The following is a 23476-nucleotide window of genomic DNA, read 5'->3' as shown; positions in this document are numbered from 1 at the left end:
CTATTGCATATTAAGGCAGTTGCAGAATGAGAGATTGTGAGATCTGCAATAAAGGAAATCTACAAGATGAAATGAACAGCAGGTTGAGATTCGTATATCTTGGGAGGCAAACATAATGGATGCTTCACCTAGAAGGCAAGCTGACAGCATATCTGTCTCATGAAACAGTCACAGTCAACCCGGCTGTAAACGAGGGTCACACAACCTGGCTGTAAAGTGCTGCAAGGATTTTGGTTGAGCAGCATTCTGTAAGACATGTGAGTCTCTAATTAATTAAGTCTAGGCCCTGGAATGTGGGTTATGGTTTTATTTCATATGTAATTATTTGTTTCCGATAATTCTACCTGCTGCTACTTTAGTACCCATGCTTTGTTAAATAGACATATCTTTGATTTCACAATAAACATATCAAAGTTCTGTGAATTAAGTGGCTCTGAGGTGGAAGTGGTAAGCCAATGTGCTGTTTCTTTGGAGGCAGCGAATCTCTGAATGCTGCAAGTGTCCAGCAGCCCAGGGGCTGGATACTCCAGGGAGACACTTGGAGGGCTTGAGGATTGAGATATGCCAATCACTAACCTGTTGAGTGACTGTGAGGCCTAGAGGAGAGTACATGTGTTATCTGTGGGGGAAGTTGGGGAGCTGACCCACAGCAGGTACAGACCAGGCTTCCGGTACTAAGGACAGATGGCAGCAAAGAGCCTCAGAACTCTGGGCACACCTAAGAAGTAGCACATCCAGCTCTAGTGTCAAGGAATAAGCTGTAGAGAGTATGTGGGACATCAGCAAAGGCTTTTGCTTAAATGGTGCACTCCTTCAACTATGCAACTCAAATAGGCCCTCTAACAATGTGTGTCTGTTACTTTGCTGCTGCTAAAGCAAATCCACTTTAAAATCCTTCAAATGTCTCCATTGCACCAGAAACCAACTGAGATGTGATTAGTTCCTGCCCACATTGAAATAATGGGAGTGTTGCCAGTCACAACAATGGGTGAAAGACTAGAAGCCACTGAAATAGATTCCTGCATTCTCTGTCTCTCCATTAGAACAATATTCTATCAATTTCCTTTTTTGGATTATACCAAGTGGTAAATTCTATGTAAAAATCTAGTAATTCTTCCTGCATTTTTAATAGGCTTCTGTTCAAATTTCCCTAATGTATTTTCACATAGGATTATTAAACTCCTCCAGGGGAAGAATTAAACTTGTATTGGTAGGTAGCAATGTCCTTCAGCAATTCCACACTGCTGCGATATTGAGGGATTAGCCACAGTCTTGCTGTGAGCCATCATCTCAGGGCGACTGTGTTCCACAGAGTAAAGTTCTGAATTTGATAGTCCCAATACTCCCTTTGCTTGATGAGCTTGGAGGTCATCCAGTTTCATTCTTGGATGTTTATTAAATGCCACCTGAAAGTTTTAATCATTCTATCTATGCAGGCTATTTTGGTGGCATTTATTTTCCTAGGGAGAACATGGAAAATAGTTTAATTATGGGGTGACTTTTTTTTCATTATGAATATCTAACCCTCCACCCCCATATTGAAACATGAGTTTATTGCAGTTCATATATGAATTTCCGAGTTGCGGTGGATACCCAGAGCCAGCTTTAGCATTTTTGACTGTTCCTGGGAATCAGTAATTGGTTTCCTTCTTTGGCCCCAGTGTAACTATATCCTGTCTACCATGGGATTTCGGGAAAGGTAGGGAGATGATTCTTTGGGATAGACCTGAAATTTAAAGTGACTCATTTTACGTAAGATGAGCAGGCATGCCAGGAACATCTTTAGTTTCCTTCACCCACCCACCGACCCACCCACCCTGCCCCCAACTGTTTGCTGAGGTTTCTTGTTTCTCACAACACAAGTGACCACTTTCTATCAGTTTGTGTTTCAATGGTATCCTCACAGGGAAAAAAATAGGGAACTTATTTTTCAAATGGAAGCTGAGACTCTGCTTTTTTTTTTATCGAGTTCCTCCAAGCTTGAGTAACATGAGGCTGAAAAAACCATCTATGAGAACGGCCAGAAACATCATTTGTTTTACTATCCGCTCAAATTGTTACGCTGCTGATGTAGTCTGGGCAGAATAATCAGAAAGCAGTAATTGTACCACTATTGTCCCTGTTTGTTTTGTGCAATGGGCACATTTATGGGAAAACAGATATTAAGTCATGTCATAGAATCATAGAATCATAGAATATCAGGGTTGGAAGGGACCCCAGAAGGTCATCTAGTCCAACCCCCTGCTTGAAGCAGGACCAATTCCCAGTTAAATCATCCCAGCCAGGGCTTTGTCAAGCCTGACCTTAAAAACCTCTAAGGAAGGAGATTCTACCACCTCCCTAGGTAACGCATTCCAGTGTTTCACCACCCTCTTAGTGAAAAAGTTTTTCCTAATATCCAACCTAAACCTACCCCACTGCAACTTGAGACCATTACTCCTCGTTCTGTCATCTGCTACCATTGAGAACAGTCTAGAGCCATCCTCTTTGGAACCCCCTTTCAGGTAGTTGAAAGCAGCTATCAAATCCCCCCTCATTCTTCTCTTCTGCAGGCTAAACAATCCCAGCTCCCTCAGCCTCTCCTCATAACTCATGTGTTCCAGACCCCTAATCATTTTTGTTGCCCTTCGCTGGACTCTCTCCAATTTATCCACATCCTTCTTGAAGTGTGGGGCCCAAAACTGGACACAGTACTCCAGATGAGGCCTCACCAATGTCGAATAGAGGGGAACGATCACGTCCCTCGATCTGCTCGCTATGCCCCTACTTATACATCCCCAAATGCCATTGGCCCTCTTGGCAACAAGGGCACACTGCTGACTCATATCCAGCTTCTCGTCCACTGTCACCCCTAGGTCCTTTTCCGCAGAACTGCTGCCTAGCCATTCGGTCCCTAGTCTGTAGCTGTGCATTGGATTCTTCCGTCCTAAGTGCAGGACCCTGCACTTATCCTTATTGAACCTCATCAGATTTCTTTTGGCCCAATCCTCCAATTTGTCTAGGTCCTTCTGTATCCTATCCCCCCCCTCCAGCGTATCTACCACTCCTCCCAGTTTAGTATCATCCGCAAATTTGCTGAGAGTGCAATCCACACCATCCTCCAGATCATTTATGAAGATATTGAACAAAACCGGCCCCAGGACCGACCCTTGGGGCACTCCACTTGATACCGGCTGCCAACTAGACATGGAGCCATTGATCACTACCCGTTGAGCCCGACAATCTAGCCAGCTATGTCCATCAGATATCTTCAATTATTGTCTTGGTCAAACAATACTAACATGATGTCATCAGCATAATTAGAATCCCTGATACTCCTGCCCCCGTCTTACAACATTCTTAATTTCTTGGAGTCTCCAAATTGCTGTTCCTAGTGGGTCCACTGCCAAAACATTAAGTCATTCTCATCTAGTTCCCTCTTACTTAAATAAATGAATAAGATGTGAACACATTACACTGATTAAAAGTCGTACATTGGGAATACAGGTATGATTCTGCCTATTTGAGGTTTTTCCACAGTATCCTTCATCATCGCATCTAAGCAATGGGCCAAAATAATAAATAAGCATCTGAAGTATTCTATTCAGTTGAAATTAACAGGTTGAGGTAACTGTACACTTTGGTAACAAGGCCCATATGTTAGAGGCTGAATTTTTCCCTTTATGAAGCACACTCATTATGAGTTTTATGAGTATATAATCCACTCTCTCCATTCTATGTGCCAGTAGCTTGGGATATATTTTAATTTCTACTTAAAGATGCAAGATGAATCTGCAGTTTGGGCACTATGGTTCTCTTCTCTGTCCCTTTTCACTGCTGGAGAAATTGGCTCCCTTGAAGCACTCTCCTCAGGCTCCTAAAACATTAATATTTAATAATGGAGCTCCACCATAGTTGGTCACAGAATAGTTCATTCTCTTCCTGGGGTGGTGGTTCTTGCATTTATCTGCATGGAATAGATAGATGAACATCACTTAATATATGTCAAACCATAAGAGTTGAATTGCTTTTTTCAGCAGGATCACAGGAAGGTGCTTTCTTTCCCTCCCCATGCTCTCTCGCCCCCATTTATTTTTTTTAAATGCTTTCTGCTATCCAGCTCTTTTTGGGTGAACCTTGGTGAGGTATTTACAGTTCCTGTTTTACCCAATCCCATAGTTTGTCTTACAGGCATTATCAACTGTTATACATTTTTAGCTTATAAAGCTCTCAGGTTTGATTTTAACCATCATACAATCTGTATAAAAAGGTTGTGGCCTATTTCCATTTGTGTGTGGGAGAAACTATTGAAACATTATTGTGCTCAAATATCCGATAACATATGAGGAAGAAGAAACCATTTTGACAGTAATAGTGACACTGTAAACTCCTCTTTTCACTAAGAAGAGGGGTATTCTTTTTCTACATTACTTTAAGGTACTGATTTTATTACACAGCTTTTTGTTACTGTGTTCCCAGGCATTTCATTTTCATAAGTTTTAAGGACACTAACATAAAATATTTAAAAATTAAGACATTTTCCTTATTTGCTTGAAGCTGAAACTGTTTCTTTAGTGAAATATTCCCTTTTATTGTATGTGTTTGTTGGTTTGTGTTTAATAATGATTGGAATGCTGATGTATTTTAGAGGGCTTTTTTTAAAAAAAAGAGAACAAACAAAACTGTAGGAAACTTTGCAAACTGATAAAATAAAGTCATATAAAATGTTTAATCTCCCAGTTTCAACAGTATCTCTGGAATATATTTTTGTATGAGAAGCTGAGAAATTAGTTTTGTGATACAACCTAACACAGAAACAAAACAAGCAGCCACTTTTGACCCTTTTGAAAAGTGATTGTATAATTCTCATGATGACAGCCAGCAGCATTCTTTGATTTATAGCAGAGCAACTTTCATTTAATATTCACCATATGGCAATTTTCACCACCTACATTGTTCGAGACCCATGTCAGTCACACACAAAGCAGTGAACCTTATTCCCAAGCAATTCCACTAAAACAGAGGATGTGTCATGTGGCATGTTGATTGATAGCACAAAGCACTGATAATTAGATCTCTTTGAGTTCTTTATAACTGGGCTCTAGGCTTTTCAACCTCATCCCATTACTCTGATGCTATTGAATTATAAAATGCATTAGCTTGTTTTCAAATGGTGTATTTGAAAGATGTGGTGACAAAAAGTCATCATGGAGCAAACTTTCACGATACAACCCAAATCATTAGTTTAATTGATATTCCTTCATTAAAGAATTGGTTTTAATTTGCACTATGGAAATATCTTAGAAAAGATTTAGAGTCCTTAATCCCATATCTTAGCCTTCAAAGACAATATCTCATATTTTCTATTTTCTGGAGAAATTGTTTTCCTTAATCTTTGCTCTTTACTTTTTTATTTATATAATCATAAATCACGTGCTGCTTCATGGAATAAAAAGAATGCATGAACACTTGAGGCTGAATTTCAGGGTGCTGCGTCCTATTCTGATGGTTGTTTTTTTTAAATGTATTACTGGAATGTTTTGAATTCAACAAATTGTCGTGTGTGTGTGTGTGCAGCACCACCTCTGCTGACAGGATTAAGAACCTGAAGAAGATCTCTGTGCAAGCTTGTGAGCTTCTCTTTTACCAATAGAAGTTGGGCTAATAAAAGATATTACCTCACGCACCTTGTCTCTCTGATATCCTAGGACCAATATGGCTACAGCAACACTGCAACCAAGGATTAAGAACTGTTTTATTGAACGACAGATGCTGTTGGACAGATTTTGCCACCATTATACTTGCTGAGTAGTACTTTACTCAGTGAGTAGTCCCCCAGTCTGGCTATATACTTCTAACAACTAGCTGCATTTCTTCTGTAGCTCAGGTGATAAGGGAACTTATTCTTTTGGAGCAATAGCTTCTGACTTCTATCCCACCTGCTGCTATGAAATTAAATGGCCATTGTGGCCAGCAGAGTGATGATTGCACACACATTTATTACACCTTAGAGACTAACAAATGTATTTGGGCAAAGCTTATGCCCAAACAAATGTGTTAGTCTCTAAGGTGCCACAAGGACTCCTCCTTGTTTTTGCTGATACAGATGAACACAGCTACCACTCTGAAATCTGTCACATTTATTACAGTATTTTTAGCAGCATGTATGTCAGTTGAACAAGAAAATTAGTCTTCTCCATTTTTTCCACTCTTTCCTGGCAGTAGAGAGAGGGAGAGAGAGAAATGTTCAATTTCTACTGTAAACATGCAAATTCTGGGCCACGTCCCGCTCCCTTTGAAATCTATGACAAACTTCCATGGACTTTTCCTGGGAGTTGCATCAGGAACTTTCTGATCTTAGAATTCCCTCTAAAAATACCAACTAGAATTAGATGATAAAAGAGAGCTAGAAATATATGACCTCTTGTCATAAATATAAAGGGAAGGGTAACCATCTTTCTGTATACAGTGCTATAAAATCCCTCCTGGCCAAAGGCAACATCCTGTTACCTGTAAAGGGTTAAGAAGCTCAGCTAACCTGGCTGGCACCTGACCCAAAGGACCAATAAGGGGACAAGATACTTTCAAATCTTGGGGGGGTGGGGTTGGGGGAGGGAAGGGTTTTGTTTGTGCTCTTTGATTACGTGGTTGATCTCTCTTGGGACTGAGAGAGGCCAGACAGAAATCCACCTTCTCCAACCCATCCTAATCCAAGTCTCCAATATTGCAACCACTATAGGTAAGCCCGGCAAGGCAGATTAGTTTATCTTTTGTTTTATGTGAATTTTCCCTGTGTTAAGAAGGAGATTGATTCCTGTTTTCTGTAACTTTAAGGTTTTCCCCCGAGGGAATCCTCTGTGTTTTGAATCTGAATACCCTGTAAAGTATTTTCCATCCTGATTTTACAGAGATGATTTTTACCTTTCTTTTTTTTTAAAATAAAATCCTTCTTTTAAGAACCTGACTGATTTTTCCATTGTTCCAAGATCCAGGGGTTTGGGTCTTTGATGATTTTGTAACAAATTGGTTAGGATATTACTTCTCAAGCCTCCCCAGGAAAGGAGGGCTTGGGGGGATATTTTGGGGGAAGACGTCTCCAAGTGGTCTCTTTCCCTGTTCTTTGTTTAAAACGCTTGGTGGTGGCAGCATACTGTTCAAGGACAAGGCAAAATTTGTACTTGGGGAAGTTTTTACCTAAGCTGGTAAGAATAAGCATGGGGGTCTTTCATGCGGGTCCCCACATCTGTACCCTAGAGTTCGGAGTGGGGAAGGAACCCTGACACCTCCTGAGGTCTCCTCCAACCCTAATCTATGATTCTATGATATTTTCTTTAACAGTTGTGAAAATAGAGGGCAGAGATAGCCAAATTGCAAGAGAACACTTGCTAGGAAAGACAAAGGTAATGACAGCCACGGAGTGTGGAACTGGATTGCAATAGTAGTTTTTTGCAAAAATACATATTTGGCTCAATCTGCTACATGAATGCTAGTCAGTAAAAAAATTGCCTGAACTTTACTGTGTTTCAGTGGCTGTCTCTGGTCAAATATTCAGGGGTAAAATTAGATAGTTATTCAAAACAGGATCATTCTGCTCCTCCTTTACTTCTGCTTTTCCAAGCAGCAATTATAACAGCACACAGTGAACCAGGCTCAGCATGCCAAACTACCTTTAAATCTAGTGAAGCCACAAAAGGATTGGCAGTTGTTTTTGGATGAGCATCCATTCATGATGATGCTTATCCGAGCTATCCAACTTCTAGAAGTCCCTACAAAATATCACTGTTCAGCTACGTTAAATACATATAGCCCTCCACCAATAGGCCATCCCTCCGACAGCACCTTTGGTTCCTACTTTGTGGCATATTCTTGGGACTTTTCTGTTGACGCTCCTAGATGTTAATCCATCTTCTGATGTTAGATGGTTTCATGACAATCTTGTTTTTCCCCTCCATTAAATATTTCCTTGTTTTTGTCAAATGTTTGTGTATCTATTTATCTATTCTCTGATGGATGACATGTATTAATGCATGATGGCTCTCACTAACATTATTCATGGATTATATGCAGACAGTTCTTTTATATATAAATAGTGTAAAATTTTCAAAAGTACCTAAAGGGTATGGTTACACTGCAATAAGAGATCCACAGCACAGCTGCAGCTGGCCTGGGTCAGCTGACTTGGGCTTGCAGGGCTTGAGCTGCGGGGCTATAAAATTTCAGTGTAGACATTCAGGCTCAAGCTCTGGAACCCTCCCCTCCCATGGGGTCTCAGAGCTCAAGCTCTGGCCTGAGTCCAAATGTCTACACTACAATTTTATAGCCCGGCAAACCTGAATCAGCTGATCCAGGCCAGCTGCAGGTCTTTTATTGCATTGTAGACATACGCACAGTCACTTAGAAGCCTAAGTCTCATTGAAAGGACAAATTTCTTTGGGCCAATTTCTTAAAGGTATTTAGACACCTAAAGATGCAGATCAGAGCCTCATGGGAGTTTCATAAATCTGGCCTTTAGGCTTCTCAGTCTCCTACGCTCTTTTAAAAATTTTACCCAGAGTTTGCTTCACATTACTGTAGGTTTCCTGTTGAGTCTCCAATTTATTCTGATTATACTATGGGTGTCTGGCATACAAAGTGCATTTCTTTTGTCGCGTTCCGTATTGATAAGATAGTATTAAAATAAAATTAGGTACACACTTTGGCCCAGATCCTCAGCTGATGTAAATCCATGTAGTTCCATTGAAGTCAACTACTGCAATTTACTCAAGCTGAAGATCTGGCCCTTGATTTAGGTAGGTTTTCCAGTTAACAAAAATAATGCAGGAAAATGTAAGTTTTCTGTAGAAAAATTCTAATAGAAATTCCTTATCCATGCCTGTTCCATTAGCTATTATAGCTATTTAGCTAATAACTTTTTTGGACAAGCAATAACTTACTCTTTGAGAGACGGCCCCAAATTCTGTTTTTATATCTCACAGGCCAAGGACGTATGAAAAGGCTGCCAAATCTCAAAAACAGGTAGACTTCAGCTGAGGTGAAAATCGAGCTTGTGTGGCCCCAGAGGTAAACACTGACCAAGGTGAACCTGAATTTATGTATCATAAACTGTGAGCACTGTAGCATTAAAGTAACTAGTTTTCTCTTTTTGTCTTTTGACTGGGTCATCTGCACTTTGGGTTACTTTCTCTATCTGCTTAGATAGAAATATATCCAAAATTTTCAGCTGAAAAGAGAGGAAATGGTAAATTAGATCAAAGAATCATTCTTAGATTGAAAGGATGAGGAATCCGTAACACTTTGGGTGAAATCCTGGCTCCACTGGAGTCATTGAGAGTTTTGCTACTGACTTCCAAGGGGCCAGAATTTCACCCCCTGTTTTTTCCAGCCTTTGGTAAAGGACTGGTACCAAGCAGAAAGAAGAAACCACGCGTGGGTGCAATGAATATTGGTTACAATACTGTCTTTCAAAATGGAGAAGAAAAGTGGTAATACCATCATTATCAGCCATTATACTTTTGTTGCTAGATATCATACTTTAAGGTTAATAATTATTGTCTTTGTAGCAGTTAAAATGATACCAACATTATTGTGGTGTCTTGATTCAGAAGATTAAAACGTGTGGATCCTTTTTATTTTAAAAATCTGTAAACTGAGCATCTGAAATCAGGTAGCTTTAATTATTCCAAGCATTTTAGGGAAAATATCTAGGCTTGTCAAGGTTGTTTGAATCTTGTTGAGACAGAAATGAACGCAAACGTTACTTTATCTCATTGATAGTTAAATGAATAATTTCTCCGCTTTTTTAGCTGTAAAATCTCTCAGTGGGTTGAAAGATTAGCTAAAAGGGTTTCTGGATAGTCTCCAGGCTTTTAAAACTAATGCCATCAGTTTTGAATACATTTTGGAATAGCACAATCTTTTACCTACAGTCTAAAGGATTGAAATGCAGCTCCCACTGCCTGTCCGTGTAGGAGGTCAGGGAAATCCCTAATGTCTTGCTGACACAGTTTGCCCTTACCAGGTCACTTTCAAGGGACTTTATACAATGGTGACTAAGCTTAATGAAATGAAGCTATTCAGTATTGCCTTATAGTCCTGTCCTTCCACTTTTTGTAGTGGTGTAAGAATAAGCTGCTCTTGTCAAAGGGAGTCCCAAAATAGGGTGACTTTTTGAGATAAGACCCATCAAAAGGCACAAGGAAATCACAACTCAGAATCTGTACAAGCATCCCATGTCAATTTCAAATTTATGTTGCTATATGTCAATGAGCAGCTAACCAGAACTCATGCCTTGTGCTCAAATGCCATATGCAGTGTGGCAGAGTGATCAGCTGGGTCACTTCTTATTGTGCTGGTTATTATTGTTATTACTCATTCTGGGTATATCTCAAAGGTTCAGGTTTTTGATGTAAAGAGTTTCTTTCATGTGTTTGTTTTTGTGATTCTGCAAAAGTCAAATGAATCATGTTGTTTTTAACTTAAATAAAAAAGGCATAAATTCTACATCCTCACCTCCGTTACTCATTGTGACCTGCTTCATTAACCTTTGCAATTTCATAGCCACTAAGTACTATAGTTAGTACTTAGTGCAGAGGTGGGCAAACTACGGCCTGCGGGCCACATCCGGCCAGCGGGACCATCCTGCCCAGCCCCTGAGCTCCTGGCCCGGGAGGCTAGCCCCAAGCCTCTCCCCCGCTGTCCTCCCTCCCCCACAGCTATGCGGCCGCGCGGGCAGAGCTCTGGGCGGTGGGTCTGCGAGCTCCTGCAGGGCAGCATGGCAGCGTGTCTGGCTCTGGTCAGAGGGCGGGGCTGCCAGACATGCTGCTCTGAGTGGCATGGTAAGGGGGCTGGGGCTGGGGGGTTTGACAATGGGCAGGCGATCCCAAAGGGCAGTCAGGGGACAGGGAGCAGGGTGCAGTTGGATGGGGCGGAGGTTCTGGGGGTGCGGTCCTGGGGGGTGGTTAGGGGTGGGGGTCCCGGGAGGGAGTAGTCAGGGGACAAGGAGTGGGGGGAGGTTTGATGGGTGGAGGGTTCTGAGGGGGGCAGTCAGGGGGTGGGAAGTGGGAGGGGTCAGATAGGGGACGGGGGCCAGGCTGTTTGGGGAGGCACAGCCTTCTCTACCTGGCCCTCTGTACAGTTTTGCAACCCCAATGTGGCTCTTATGTGGAGCCAGGATTTCAGCCTATGTTCAATTCATGGTCTGTTATGTATAGGTGCTCATGTAACCTTTGGGTGGGCTAGAGTTCACTTCATTACCCTTCTCCAGTGCCTACAAAACCCCCAACTCCTATAGAAAAGTAGCTGGAGACCCAGAGTTCAGTCTCTAAGGATTTTCATCAAGGATTGCACAGGGTCAACCTCCCCACATTCAAGTCCCAAAAGGAACTAAAGAAATGAATTTAATTAAATAACTTTATAAAATCTTATGATAAAGAAACACATAATCTAATTTTTACAACATGACATGGGTATGTTATAATCCACAGACATTACCTTCATAGTTATACATAAACATAAATAAAGAAAACAAATTAAAATCTGAACAGTTCAGTCCCCACAGAAATACAGTGAGAAGAAACTGAAAGTTCCCAAAAGCTTAGGTTTTGTTCACCTAAGTCTCAGTTAGTCTTTGATCACCAAATCTATACAGTCTGCTGAGTCTAAAACACCATCTTCCCTCCTCTTGCTTGTAGGAATCTTCAGTTGGAATCCATGCAGACTCTTCCTCTGCTGAAATCACTGCTAGCCAATCAGCTAAGTGATTAACCAATCACTCAGTTAAATATTTAGATTTAAAGAAAACCCTGCTGCAAAATGTTTCAGAGTTAGGGACAAGAGCCTGCTTTCTGCTCCTGGGCTCAGCTTCTCCCAACTCACACAGGGCACATAACCTTCTGCACAGCAGCTGCCCAGACTGCTTGCCGTCATGGAATCTGACCCCAGCAATAGGGAACCTACTAGAGCATACCCAAAACTACCATACCCAATTCCAGAAGCTTCTGCATGTGGAGTGCTAAATCCACCTAGCAACAATGACCCAGACACAGCTCATTTCTATCTCCCCACAATGGGTCTCTTAACCAGATATCTCCCTATTAGGCACATGGGTTACACTCACGTGACACAATCCTGTATTTTTAAGGCTATGGACATTTTTAAAAAATGCTTAAATGTAGAATAGATGCACAAGTTCACCTTGTAATGGATGTATTATGGATACAGAATTATTATCATGCTCGTAAACATACATTTTCATCTTTCTCTGCGGCATCTGTGGTTGTTGGCAGGGGAATTGTTGGGCCAGATTTTGATGTCGTAACTGCACTGCATGTCTGAGATTTGTTTTAATTTATGTACGGTTCTTAAATTAACCTTCTTGCTTATGGTACTATCTCTGTGAAACCCCCACCTGCCAAACATGCTGCTTCTCAGATCTGCATTCTGGGCTATATACTTCCAAGTCCAGAATTCCCATTGGAGTGAATGGGAGGTTAACATGAGGAGTGAGGACTGTATATATGTCCCACTATTCGCATTCTTGAAAGGATTGTGTTGGATTCTTTGGGAGGAAAAGAGGAAAAATAGAGTAAGAATTAGTCAAAGGTTTCAATTCCTGCTAGTTTAACATGTTTACAAGATGGAACTAGAACCTATATTTGATGTTTCATGTCCTAATGTTGTCAGGTGTTCCGGGTGGGTTTGAGTTCATAAGCTCTTTCTTTTATTGTACATTTGGTGGTATTAAAAGTCCATGATAGATACCTCAATTGTAACTGGTCTCTCTCCTTTCCTTTAGAGGTATAATCAGTTACTGAGCTTCATGTAGCTATTGCATTATATCATAGGAGGGGAAAAAAGCTGAACAAAGGCCTAGGTCATCTCATAGAAAAAAAACATATGTACTGAAAGGTGTACACTACACAGGTTCAGTACACAGTTTTCAAGAGATGTTTCTGTAGTTGTTACACTGTCAAAATGTAATATTGATTGATCCACAAGATCATGCTTCCAACTACAATGTACCATTCGGTGATTAGTGGTGCTGGAACAATTTGTATCGTGGGGGTGCTGAGAGCTATTGAACCAAACTATAAACCCTGTATATGATGGAAACCACTTCAAGTCAGAGGATGCAGCTGCACCCCCAGTTCCCCTAGTTCCAGCACTTATTATGATTGTGATGAGCTAGCATTCGTAAAAGAGACTGTTAATGTAGAACATAAAACCAAAGAGGCTGTATTAAGATCTGACTCGCGTGTTTTGTTATGGTCTGTGATCCCTTGTGTATCTACGGCAGAAGCATTCCTTTGTTTCCATGTTTTTATTTCAGGTGATTAAAGAGGCTATACATGGCTAAATCTCACTTTGGGACAAATGTTTATCTCCAATACACACTGAAAACAGAAGAAAAAGTTAGAAATGACTTACTTTATATAAGGCTCACTTGAAGAATGTCTCCTGATCAAAGCTTTGCTACCTTCATTTCTCCTTGTAATTGAGAATTTGATAGAGCATCCTTTTAGCTAGCCCAGTGGTGCACTATCTTCCCTTTTTGTTTTTTTAAGATTTTGACTCAGTCTACCAGTGGTTACCACTAGAAAGTCAGGGCTCCATTGCAGTCAATGGTAAAATTCCCATTGACTTGAGTAGAGCCAGGATTTCACCATCAGTAGTTTACCAAATGTGATATGTGAAGTACTGCAGTATTTCCCTTTATTTAGAATAGGAAATAAATGTGTTACCTTATCTCAGAGAACATGTGTGTTAACTGGCGGTAAATGTTAACTTTGTACTGGTGATAACATTCTGTATTTTCTCAACATACCTAGTACTTTTGTATTTGTCTGGAGTATTTTGGATTCTCAGTGGGTTTTGGTACTATACAAGTGATCTGCACAGTGAGTACCAGGTGTATTGTACTACATGTGTTGGACACATAGGGACTTTCACCCTCTGTTCGTGTGTCAGAAATTTCTATGCAAAAGCGATCTTATTTGTACTAATATATCACATTATTTAAATCATAGCATTTATAAATATCAATTTTAGTAACTAGTTTAGCAACTTCTAAATAAGTGCTACATACAGTATGTTAGACATTTGGGGCTTGATCCTATATGATTGCAGCCCATAGGAATTATGCCACTGAAGTCAATAGGAACGGGATCTTTGGTTGTGATTTTCATACAATGACATACATGCCTATTTTTTCATGTGCATCAGCTTGCCTACTTTTGCACATATCTTTAGTGTCTCTGTACACACCTCTCTGGTTTGTGCAGATCCATGGTAAGTTTCTGTGAAAAAGGAAGTGTATTAATTTGCAACTACATTTTAATAGTAAATGGTGCATGCGTTGTTTAACCTGTTGATTTTACATTCTTTCTGGCTGTTGTATCCCTGCCTGGCTATCTTTCATTGTGTCTCAGATCAGTTTAAATTTTACTCTCTGAGGTCATCTTCTTTGTGTGGCTGGGTCGTAAACGCGGACTCTGTAATATTATTAGTGCAGCTTAGCACCTGTTTTATCACTTGAAAAATTTCTCTTGGATTTATAAATTGTGAAAGCCCTGTGTAAACAAATGGTCAAACGCAAGCTTCTAAAGACACCATCGTGACTCTTTAAGCTATGACCAAAAGAGCCGAAAAGTACCTCACAAGTTGCAATTAGAGACAGAGGCCTATTTTTCCTGGTGTTTTCTTTGACATAACTTACACTTTAGTGACTGGGAAGACATTATTTAACATCCCTCTCCAAATCCAACTTGAACCTGTCCATTTAAATATACTGTGCTTCAAATCCTTGTATTTTGACTCCTTGGTTTAGTTAAATCCTAGACTGCTAAATGGAACTCTGTTAGAGTCAATATTTAGATAGTAACCCTATTTGTAAATATTTTGAAATACAGGTTAAGTCAGCGGATCAAATAAATTGTTTGACACTGTTGTTTTTATTCCAACCGGACACCAGTAAGCAAAGCTCACTTGCAATGAGAATCTGAGACTGGAGATTCCTGCTTTGAGCTTCATTTGAGACATTTTTGCGATGCTTCATTGCTGCTTCTTTTTTTTTTTTTTTTTGGCCAGAACATCTTTTGGGTTAGATTTACGGGCAGTCAATATCTAAATGCTGGCTTAATATGTTACCTATATTCTAGCTTGAATGCTAGCAACTTAACCGTAAGTTTGGGCCTACCTTTCTGCCAATTTGCGGGAGATTTATGGACATAACTCCTATTACTGATAGTGGAATTTGCAAGTGTTAAATCATCACCACATCAGTGGAAGACTAGGCCACTAAAGGGTAGTTAAAATGAATATCAAAATTCCAAAGTATTTGTATTTTAAATCAGATTTTCTTCAAACTTTCCCACCCTTCGTTAGCTAATCATAGTACTTACTATAGTACCCTACAGTAAGTCACTGACTTTCAGTAGCATTTGTATATTTCAGATCTGATTATAACAAATTACTCTTATAGAATATGCTGTGTTTTGCATTTTTCATGTTAAAATATTTAGGGATTTAATTATTATTAACTAACAGTAATGCTTGAATTGTACATTGGCAGGGCAGATTAGAAGATTATCCTAAAGCTGTGCCAATATAGTTATTAGCATTTGTGGCCTCTACAATATTGTTGGCATAGAAACTATGAAAATAACTATATTATGAATCATTTTATTAAATATTTCTGAATAGTGTATTGTTCAATTCCCCATGGAACCAGACTGGATTAAAGGACTAATTCCCTTTTTTCATTATCAATAGCATCCAACAGAGATCATGGTAGACTTTTAATGACCTCTTTTTTAAAAACATCAAAAATATATCTACCCTAATTTGACAGCTAATTAAAAAAGGTTTATCTCCGGTCTCATGTGGACTTTGGTTATAAAATCACTTATATCAGCTTTGTTTGTACTTACACTATATTATGAAACAATAAGGTTTAATAGTTCAACCACTTTTCCTGTGTGGAAACAAACTTTGCTCTCTCAGGGTATCAGAGCTGACGCGTTAAAAACACAAACCAGCATTCAAGCTATACTGTTATTCCTCAGTTGTGATATTAATGCTAGCTTTTGCCAAATGAATGTTCAATTATCATAACAAAGCTATTGCTCATATTTAAGCTAAATTAAAACAAGGTTTTGTTTTTTTGGCTCTTGGATCTCTAGGGTAAATCCTTCCATTTCCACTGAGAGAAATTAGATACTCTGGATATGAGATGTACTTTCCCCCACAGCTCTACATTTTAAGAGTCACTAGTTTGTGCCTCCTTTTCTGTTCTTTTCAGTCTTATCACAAGGTTGGGAAGTAGAATACTTACGCCTTTGTCTACACTACCGGGGTAAGTTGACCCAAGTTACGCTACTCCAGTTACGTGAATAACATAACTGGAGTTGACATGGTTTAGGTCGACTTAATATGGTATCTATACTGCATAGTGTCGACAGGAGACACCCTCCTGCCGACTTCCCTTACTCTTCTTGGGGAACTGGAGTACCAGGGTCAACTGGAGAGTGCTCTGCCATCAATTTAGTGGGTCTTCACTAGACCCCTCTGCACTGATCTCAGCAGTGTCGATCTAGCCGTAGTATAGACAAATCCTTAGCCTTGTGTGTGACTTAGAGTAGATTCAGAAAAGCGCTGCATGCCTGCCATGGTATGAGTTGGTGAGGGCTCTAAATTACATTGAAGAGATAAAGGGAAGTCAGCATCTCATGGCCATTAGAGGGCAAATAATCAATTTCTCATGAAGCCAGTACTGACAATATACATTTGTCAGCTCAGGCAGGTCTCTTAATAAATGACACTGCTAGTCCATCCAATCATCCTAATCCATACACAAGCCACATCAATATATTGTAGATGATGTGTTCAGGCCATATAAGTTTCCAAACTCTACATTTATTCAAATAAGTTGTCATGCTGACTTATGTAATCAACTCTAATGAGCAATTACTGTAATAAGGATACAAATATTTGTGGTCTATAAATTATAAAGGCAACTTAGTTTTCTTTGTAAACACTCCAGAGCTATCATTTATGTCATCTTTTGATCACAAATTATAGAAATTAGACATAGAAAGAACCTAACAGGCATCTATACAATCACTCTGCCAGGCTAGGATTGTTTCCTATGGTATGTTTTTCAGCATACCTGCCGGCCTTTCAAAACAACAGTGTTCAAAACTGTTTGAAGGTCAATTGATAAGGGTGTTCCTCAAAAATCTCCCCTTCTATCAGTCCTTTCTATCCCTACTTCTTTCTCATCTACCCTCCGGTCTCTCTGTTAGTCCCTTCTCTGGAACTGAGACACACAGACCAGAACACAGCATCTAGAAGCAGAGCCACCAGCACTGTGTACTGTTACCTCCCTGCTCCATGATATTATGCTTGTGGGTATGCAGCCCAATATTATGTTGACTTGTTTTGCTCCCATAATTCATTGCAATATACTAGTTTGCTGTCTGTTATCACCCAACGTCTTATTTGCCTCTATTAACTTACAGGTTCCTTCCAGTCTTGTTTTGTATTTTTCCAGGTTGAATCTAATTTTGTTATTTCTTTCCCATGTTTGTAATTAGAGCTGGCCAAGAGTCTGAATTTTGGTCCCACAAGCAATTCCAAGATTTTGAATAGGTTTGTTTTTTTTTTGTCACAAACTGGGACAAAAGATCAAATCTGGGAATTATTTGTAAAACAAAATATGTCATCCTATTTTGTTTTAACCTTATTGAAATGTTTCATTTTGATACAGTCAAAAGATTTTGTTTATACTTTGTTTTGACTATCATATAGTATATATCATAATTTTTTACGTTTCAACTTTTATAGTAAAGTATAATATACAATATAACATACAAGTCAATGTGGCATTTCAGTTCTATTGAATTAATATTGATAAAATTGATGTGTTCCCACAAAACATTTCAATTTAATCTAATCAGCATTTTCTAATGGAAAACTGCTCAGTCAGAAAAGTTTGGACTAGCATTATTTGTAACCTCTTTAAATCTTTTTATATGATTTCTTTATTATAATTTAGTAACTTCAATTAATTTAATTGACATGATCCTTGTTTCCTCTTACAGAATCAGAATGAAGATATTATAGTTCAGTTCTACTCTGAAAGATGACCATAAAATAATATTGTGAGGTTCCATGCTTGGTGTTTTCTCAGGGATTTCCATATCAAATGTACTCAGTGTCCCAATAAAAAGGTGATTTTTCTAACTGCCAGACTCAACCTCAGATATTTAAGTCTAACACTGTTCTCTCTAGCCCATACATAATCACCAATAATACAGATTCTTCAAGTCAAATACTGCTCTTAATTTACTTCAGTGGGATTGCACAGGTGTATTTTAGCATATAATTTGAAAACAATGATTTGTACAGATGGCCATGCAAATGGAGATTAGTTAACAATTCTGTTGATGATACAAAAAAAAATCTCTCCCAGGGTTGTGCTGTTTTTGCATGGTTTACAGCAACAAAGCATACTACTGGGATAACTCATAACAGCAAATATGAATCTGAATATACAACAGAAGTAGGTTGCTGAATGGAAAGGTGCTATTTTTACATGGTGACCTTTTACAGTAGAATTGCAGTTTAAATAAGATTGGACCCAACATCGATCCAGGCAGCATCTTTCAAAGCAGAGGGGTCCTCACAGAGAAAGTTCTACCAGATTCTCCCTTTCTTTTGTATTAGGGTGTCTCTACCTTTTGATCTCAGCTGTGGCAGAATGGCACAGGTTGTTTCTCTAGTAGGCAAATCGCAAGCCATTAGGTACTTTATGGGTCAAAACCAACACCTTAAACTCCACCGAAAAACCCACAGGAAGCCCGTGCAAATTGCAAGGCACAGCTGTGATAGATGAGAGACCTTGCTTAGCTAGCATGCTGCTGTGCTCTGAACCAGCTTCAATTTTCAAATGGATTTATGATATAGCCCCAAGAAGAGCTGAGTGAAATTTGGAATTTGCATCTCAGGAAATTCCAACATTTCAACATTTGTTTTTTGTCCTGAAATGGGATGAAAACTTGAAACAGTCAAAATTTGCTATTGAGTGGAAATTCCAAAAACTTTTGATTCAGAAATGTTTCCTTTCAATATTTTCAGCTGAAACATTTCAACACTTTGAATTAGAAATGTTTTGTCTTGGTTTGTTGCGGTTCAATGTTGAAATGTAGTTCATTTCCATATTCTATTAACTGAAGTGTTGTTCTGGCCCCCATTCTCTCCTATGGGCCATGCTCCCAGGTTGGACTACATCTTCTATACTGCACATATAGTCATGTAACTGCCATGTTGCACTGCTCAGGGGAAATGCATTATGGGAGATGTAGTTCTTCTTTGAGTAGATGCAGCTGTGTATTCCACTTAGCTAGACAATTTTGCCTAGCAATACCTGTAAAAGTCAGCAATCTCGCCTGATTGTCATAGCCCCTCCCCTGGCTGTATGAGGCAGCACCACTTCGCCCTGCCCACCACAGTTACTTCTTACTGCCCATGGCTGGAGTTGGAGCTCTGTGTGGTTCTTAACCTCACAATGCCGCAGGTTTTGAATTAATTGTTCTAATTGCATTTATTTATGAAGTACCCTTAGCATTAGTGTTAGTTAGTTAGCTCACTTAAGTGTTTTCCCTGGTGATGCCCTCAAAAGGTTTCAAAAATTGTCTGTCATGTGGAGGGGCAATCCTTGACAACAACCCTCACATCAAAGAGTGGTGTTTGATTTGTAAATCATTCACAAAATGGACTCAGGTGGCTAGAGACCTTGGCCTTTGCCTAAAGCAGCAACTTCTTTAGCAGTCCATGACGCCTTTCTCAGCACCAAAGCCTACATCAAATCGAAGGTCACCATCATCCTCAGTGCGTGGTACTGGCTCACACTCTGGGACTGGCGCCTCTCTGGAGAGGCAAAGAAGCTACTTCTCATTGAGTGTGCAGAGGAAAAGTTTTGATAAGACCAACTGGGGTCACTCCAGGCCTCATGGGGGCGCTTTTTCCTCTTCCAGAAAGAATACAGCTATAGGATGGAGCAGGTCTTTCTAATTACTTTTTGGTATGGGATAGGAGTGTTGGAGATCCTGTACCATTGATTCCAGTTCCATCCCTAAGGCACCTGTTGATCCAGTACCGATGCCGGCAATGGCTGTTTCCACACTGCTGGCATATCAGGCAGTGGTGAACCTCCTCTGCCTTTCCATCTCAAGCTCTCCTTTGGTCCAGTACTTTGCCAGGGCTATGGCATCTTCAGCCTCAATGCTTGGCAGCACTGTTGAACCTTCGGGTCTGTCAGTACCACATCCCGATGTTCCCTTGCCACAGATTGTGGAAGTGAGGCCAGTACTGAGCTCGGCACAAGGGACCTCCTTGATACCAGGAAACTCTTCAGCACTGCTGCACTTCACAGTGCTGATGTTACCATGGCAACACTCCCCGCCCTCCACCTTGGCATTGTTAGCAACATTGGTACTGCTGCCAACTTTGGTACCAACACTGCTCCTGGTACCAGAGACAACTGGGTCATATTCAGTGCTGGCTGTGCCATCTCCACCATTGACACCAGTCCCTGCCTTGCTGTGGGAAATGGATGAGTCAGACTAGTTGCTCATGCCTTCAGGCTGACTCCACCTGTATTCTCTGAAACTGGAGACTCCTTGGCATCCAGGTGGGGATGCTCCTTCTGCTCTCCATCACCTGACCCATACCTGGGACAGTTCATGGAGCAGCACTGGTCTTGAGATTGGCACTTTTCCCACTGTAGGGACAAAGGACCCTGGCCTGGCACCTACTGGCCACCAATACCTTACCCCTATACTCCATGGCCCCTATGGAATCCATGGGATGCTCCTCTATGGCAGAGGTCACAGTCCTCATCCCATTCTAAGGTGAGATCTCCAGGCATGTCAATGGCTGGGGCTGTCGACCCATTGCAAGCTCAAGCACTGGTTGTCCTTCCTTTTATGAAGCCTTTAGAGCTGTCCCATCTAGGTCCACCTGTTCGGGACCAGGACCCATCACTGGCGCAGTTGATGGCCTGTTCATTGTCCCCAGACAATTTGGGGTGCCTGGCTCTTCCTCTCCATCAGTGCTTGAGGATTTCAAGGATCTTTTGAAGCATGTAGCTGCTTCCCTGGACATCCAGGTGTTGTTCCTGCAGAAGAACACCCATAAGCTACTGGACATCCTGCAGCCATCTTCCCCAGGGAGAGTGGCTCTCCCCATGTATGATAAGCTACTGGAGCCTGCAAAGGTTCTTTGGTGCATACTGGCTCCTATGGCAAAGTGTTTGGAGAAATGCTAGTTTGAACCAATGCAGGGAGTTGAGGGGTTTTGCTCCCACTTGGCCCCTAATACCCTGGTTGTAATCTCAGTGAATGACAGAGCTCAGAACGGCAAATTTAAGTCCACCCCTAAAGACAAGGAGTTCAAATTGAAAGGATTTAATAGGTAGAAAGATCTACATCTCCTCTTCCCTTCAAATGTGGATTGTGAACCAGCAGATATTCAGCGAGCTGTAGCTCACGAAAGCTTATGCTCAAATAAATTGGTTAGTCTCTAAGGTGCCACAAGTACTCCTTTTCTTTCAGCAGATATTGTTATCCAAATACAACTTTGTAAATTGGATGGCTATGTCTAAATTTACAGACCAACTGCCTGAAGCCTCCAAAGAGGAATTTTAGGTGTTTATTGCTGAAGGCTCCTTTGTGGCCAAGATGTTACTGCAGTCCATACTTGATATAGCAGACACTTTGGCCAGAATGATGGCCTAGAAGTGACCATGAGAAGGGTGTCCTGGCTGCAGACTTTGGGCAGTGCTTCCCATGTGCAGCGAGCTTTAGAGGACTTGCCCTTCAATGGTAGAGTACTTTTGGGGGGCAAAACTGATGAAATTTTGCAATCATTCAAGGACTCTAGGGGTACCCTATGTTGTTCAGGGGTGTATGCACCAACCATGCAAAGGCTCTATTTCAGCAGTCAGCTGCAGCACCAGCAGCAATACTGGCCACAGGGCCCCTTTGGGCAATATTTCCCTCCTACGAGACAGTGGGACTACCCTAGAAAAGGGCACAGGTCCTAGAGAGAGGGCCATTTGGGCTCTGGGTTTGCCTAGTCAACAAACCCTCCCTCCCGCAACCCCCCCACTACCACCATCCCAGAAGCCGGTTTGGACTTTTCTCCAGAGCAGCAGCCCAGTCATGACTTCCATTTCCTCATTTCCCCCCACCCCTGTTCAGGGACCTGCTTCGTCTCAGTCTGCAATCTCAACCATTCATGAGAAGTTTGCATGTGCCTGAGGCTCTTGGGCCATGTGTCCGCATGCACAAAGCCGGTTCAATTTGCCAGGTTGCACCTTTGCCCTCTTTAAATGTGGCTCAGGACAATTTACCTTCCAACCCCTCACCCCCCTGGATTGGTTGGTCTGCCTCCCTCCATTGATCCTGGACTCTTTGCAATGGTGGATGGTTCAGGGAGATGTATGTCAGGGCAGTCCCTTCACTAAACCCTTTACCAACCAGAACTGTGGTCACTGACACTTCCCTAATGGGTTGGGGAGCACATCTGGGGTTGCTGAAGGTTCAGGGTCTGTGGTTGGAGCAGGAAGCTTCACTGCATATCAATGTGCCAGAGCTTCAGGCCAGCCACAATGCCTGTCACACTTTTCTAGACCACATTAGGGGCCCAGTGGTTTGTATACTTACCGACAATACCACCACAATGTAATATGTGAACAGGCAAGGGGTAGCACACTGCAGGGTGCTCTGCCAAGAGGCAATCAGGCTGTGGCAGTTTTGCATCAAAGAGAGTATCACTTGCCCAGGGCCCAGAATCACCTCACGAACCATCTCAGCAGGAATTTTTCCCTGAGTTATGAGTGGTCTCTGAAGACCAGTGTTCTGCAAGTCATCTTCATGGCTTGGGGCATCCTGATAACTGACCTGTTTGCTACAAGGGACAACAGGAAATGCAGGTTATTCTGCTCTTGCAGGGGCCTCAGTTTGGGCTCTCTGACGAACGCCTTCCACCTCAGTTGGCAATCAGCTCTCCTCTATGCTTTTCCTCTGATCCCGATCATTCCACAGGTCATCCTCAAGCTGAAAGCAGATCGGGCCAAGCTGAACCTAATTGCCCCAGCAGTGTTGGTTTTCCAACTTTCTTGTGTTGTCTATTCAAACTCCCATGTCCTCTTCATCCAGACTTGCTCAAACAAAATCACAGTCACACTTTGCATCCCATGCTCAGCACCCTGCATCTCACTGTGTGGCTGCTCCATAGTTGAATGAGAAGGAAGAGCAATGTTCAGTGGCTGTTCGACGCATTCTACTCCATAGTAGAAAGCCCTCTACCAGAATGGTCTATTCAGCAAAATGGAAGCGGTTTTCAATGTGGTCAATGGCGCTCAGAGTTTAGCAGATTCTGGCTCACATCTAGACCATCTTGGAGTACTAGCTGCATCTTCAGGCTTTATGCTGAG

General features: G+C 41.2%; 1 protein-coding gene across 6 annotated transcripts in view; it reads left to right on the top strand.

The window, feature by feature from the left end:
• Window positions 1–23476, top strand: part of C2H8orf34 (chromosome 2 C8orf34 homolog) — a 360017-nt gene that overhangs the window by 250285 nt on the left and 86256 nt on the right. For 4 of the 6 annotated variants that reach the window (XM_048840888.2, XM_048840890.2, XM_048840886.2 and 1 more), the window contains exon 14: window positions 8955–10479. The exons of the other annotated variants lie outside the window; for them this stretch is intronic. In XM_048840888.2, the coding sequence (XP_048696845.2) occupies window positions 8955–8998 (44 nt within the window). In that variant the 3' untranslated portion in view covers window positions 8999–10479. Of the gene's footprint in view, window positions 1–8954; window positions 10480–23476 lie in introns of those variants that run through there. 6 annotated transcript variants of the gene reach the window in all.

Source organism: Caretta caretta, chromosome 2, assembly GCF_965140235.1.
Source record: "Caretta caretta isolate rCarCar2 chromosome 2, rCarCar1.hap1, whole genome shotgun sequence".
Lineage (NCBI taxonomy): Eukaryota > Metazoa > Chordata > Testudines > Cheloniidae > Caretta > Caretta caretta.
Note: the sequence above shows the minus strand (reverse complement) of the source record. Positions and strands in the feature narration are given on the sequence as shown.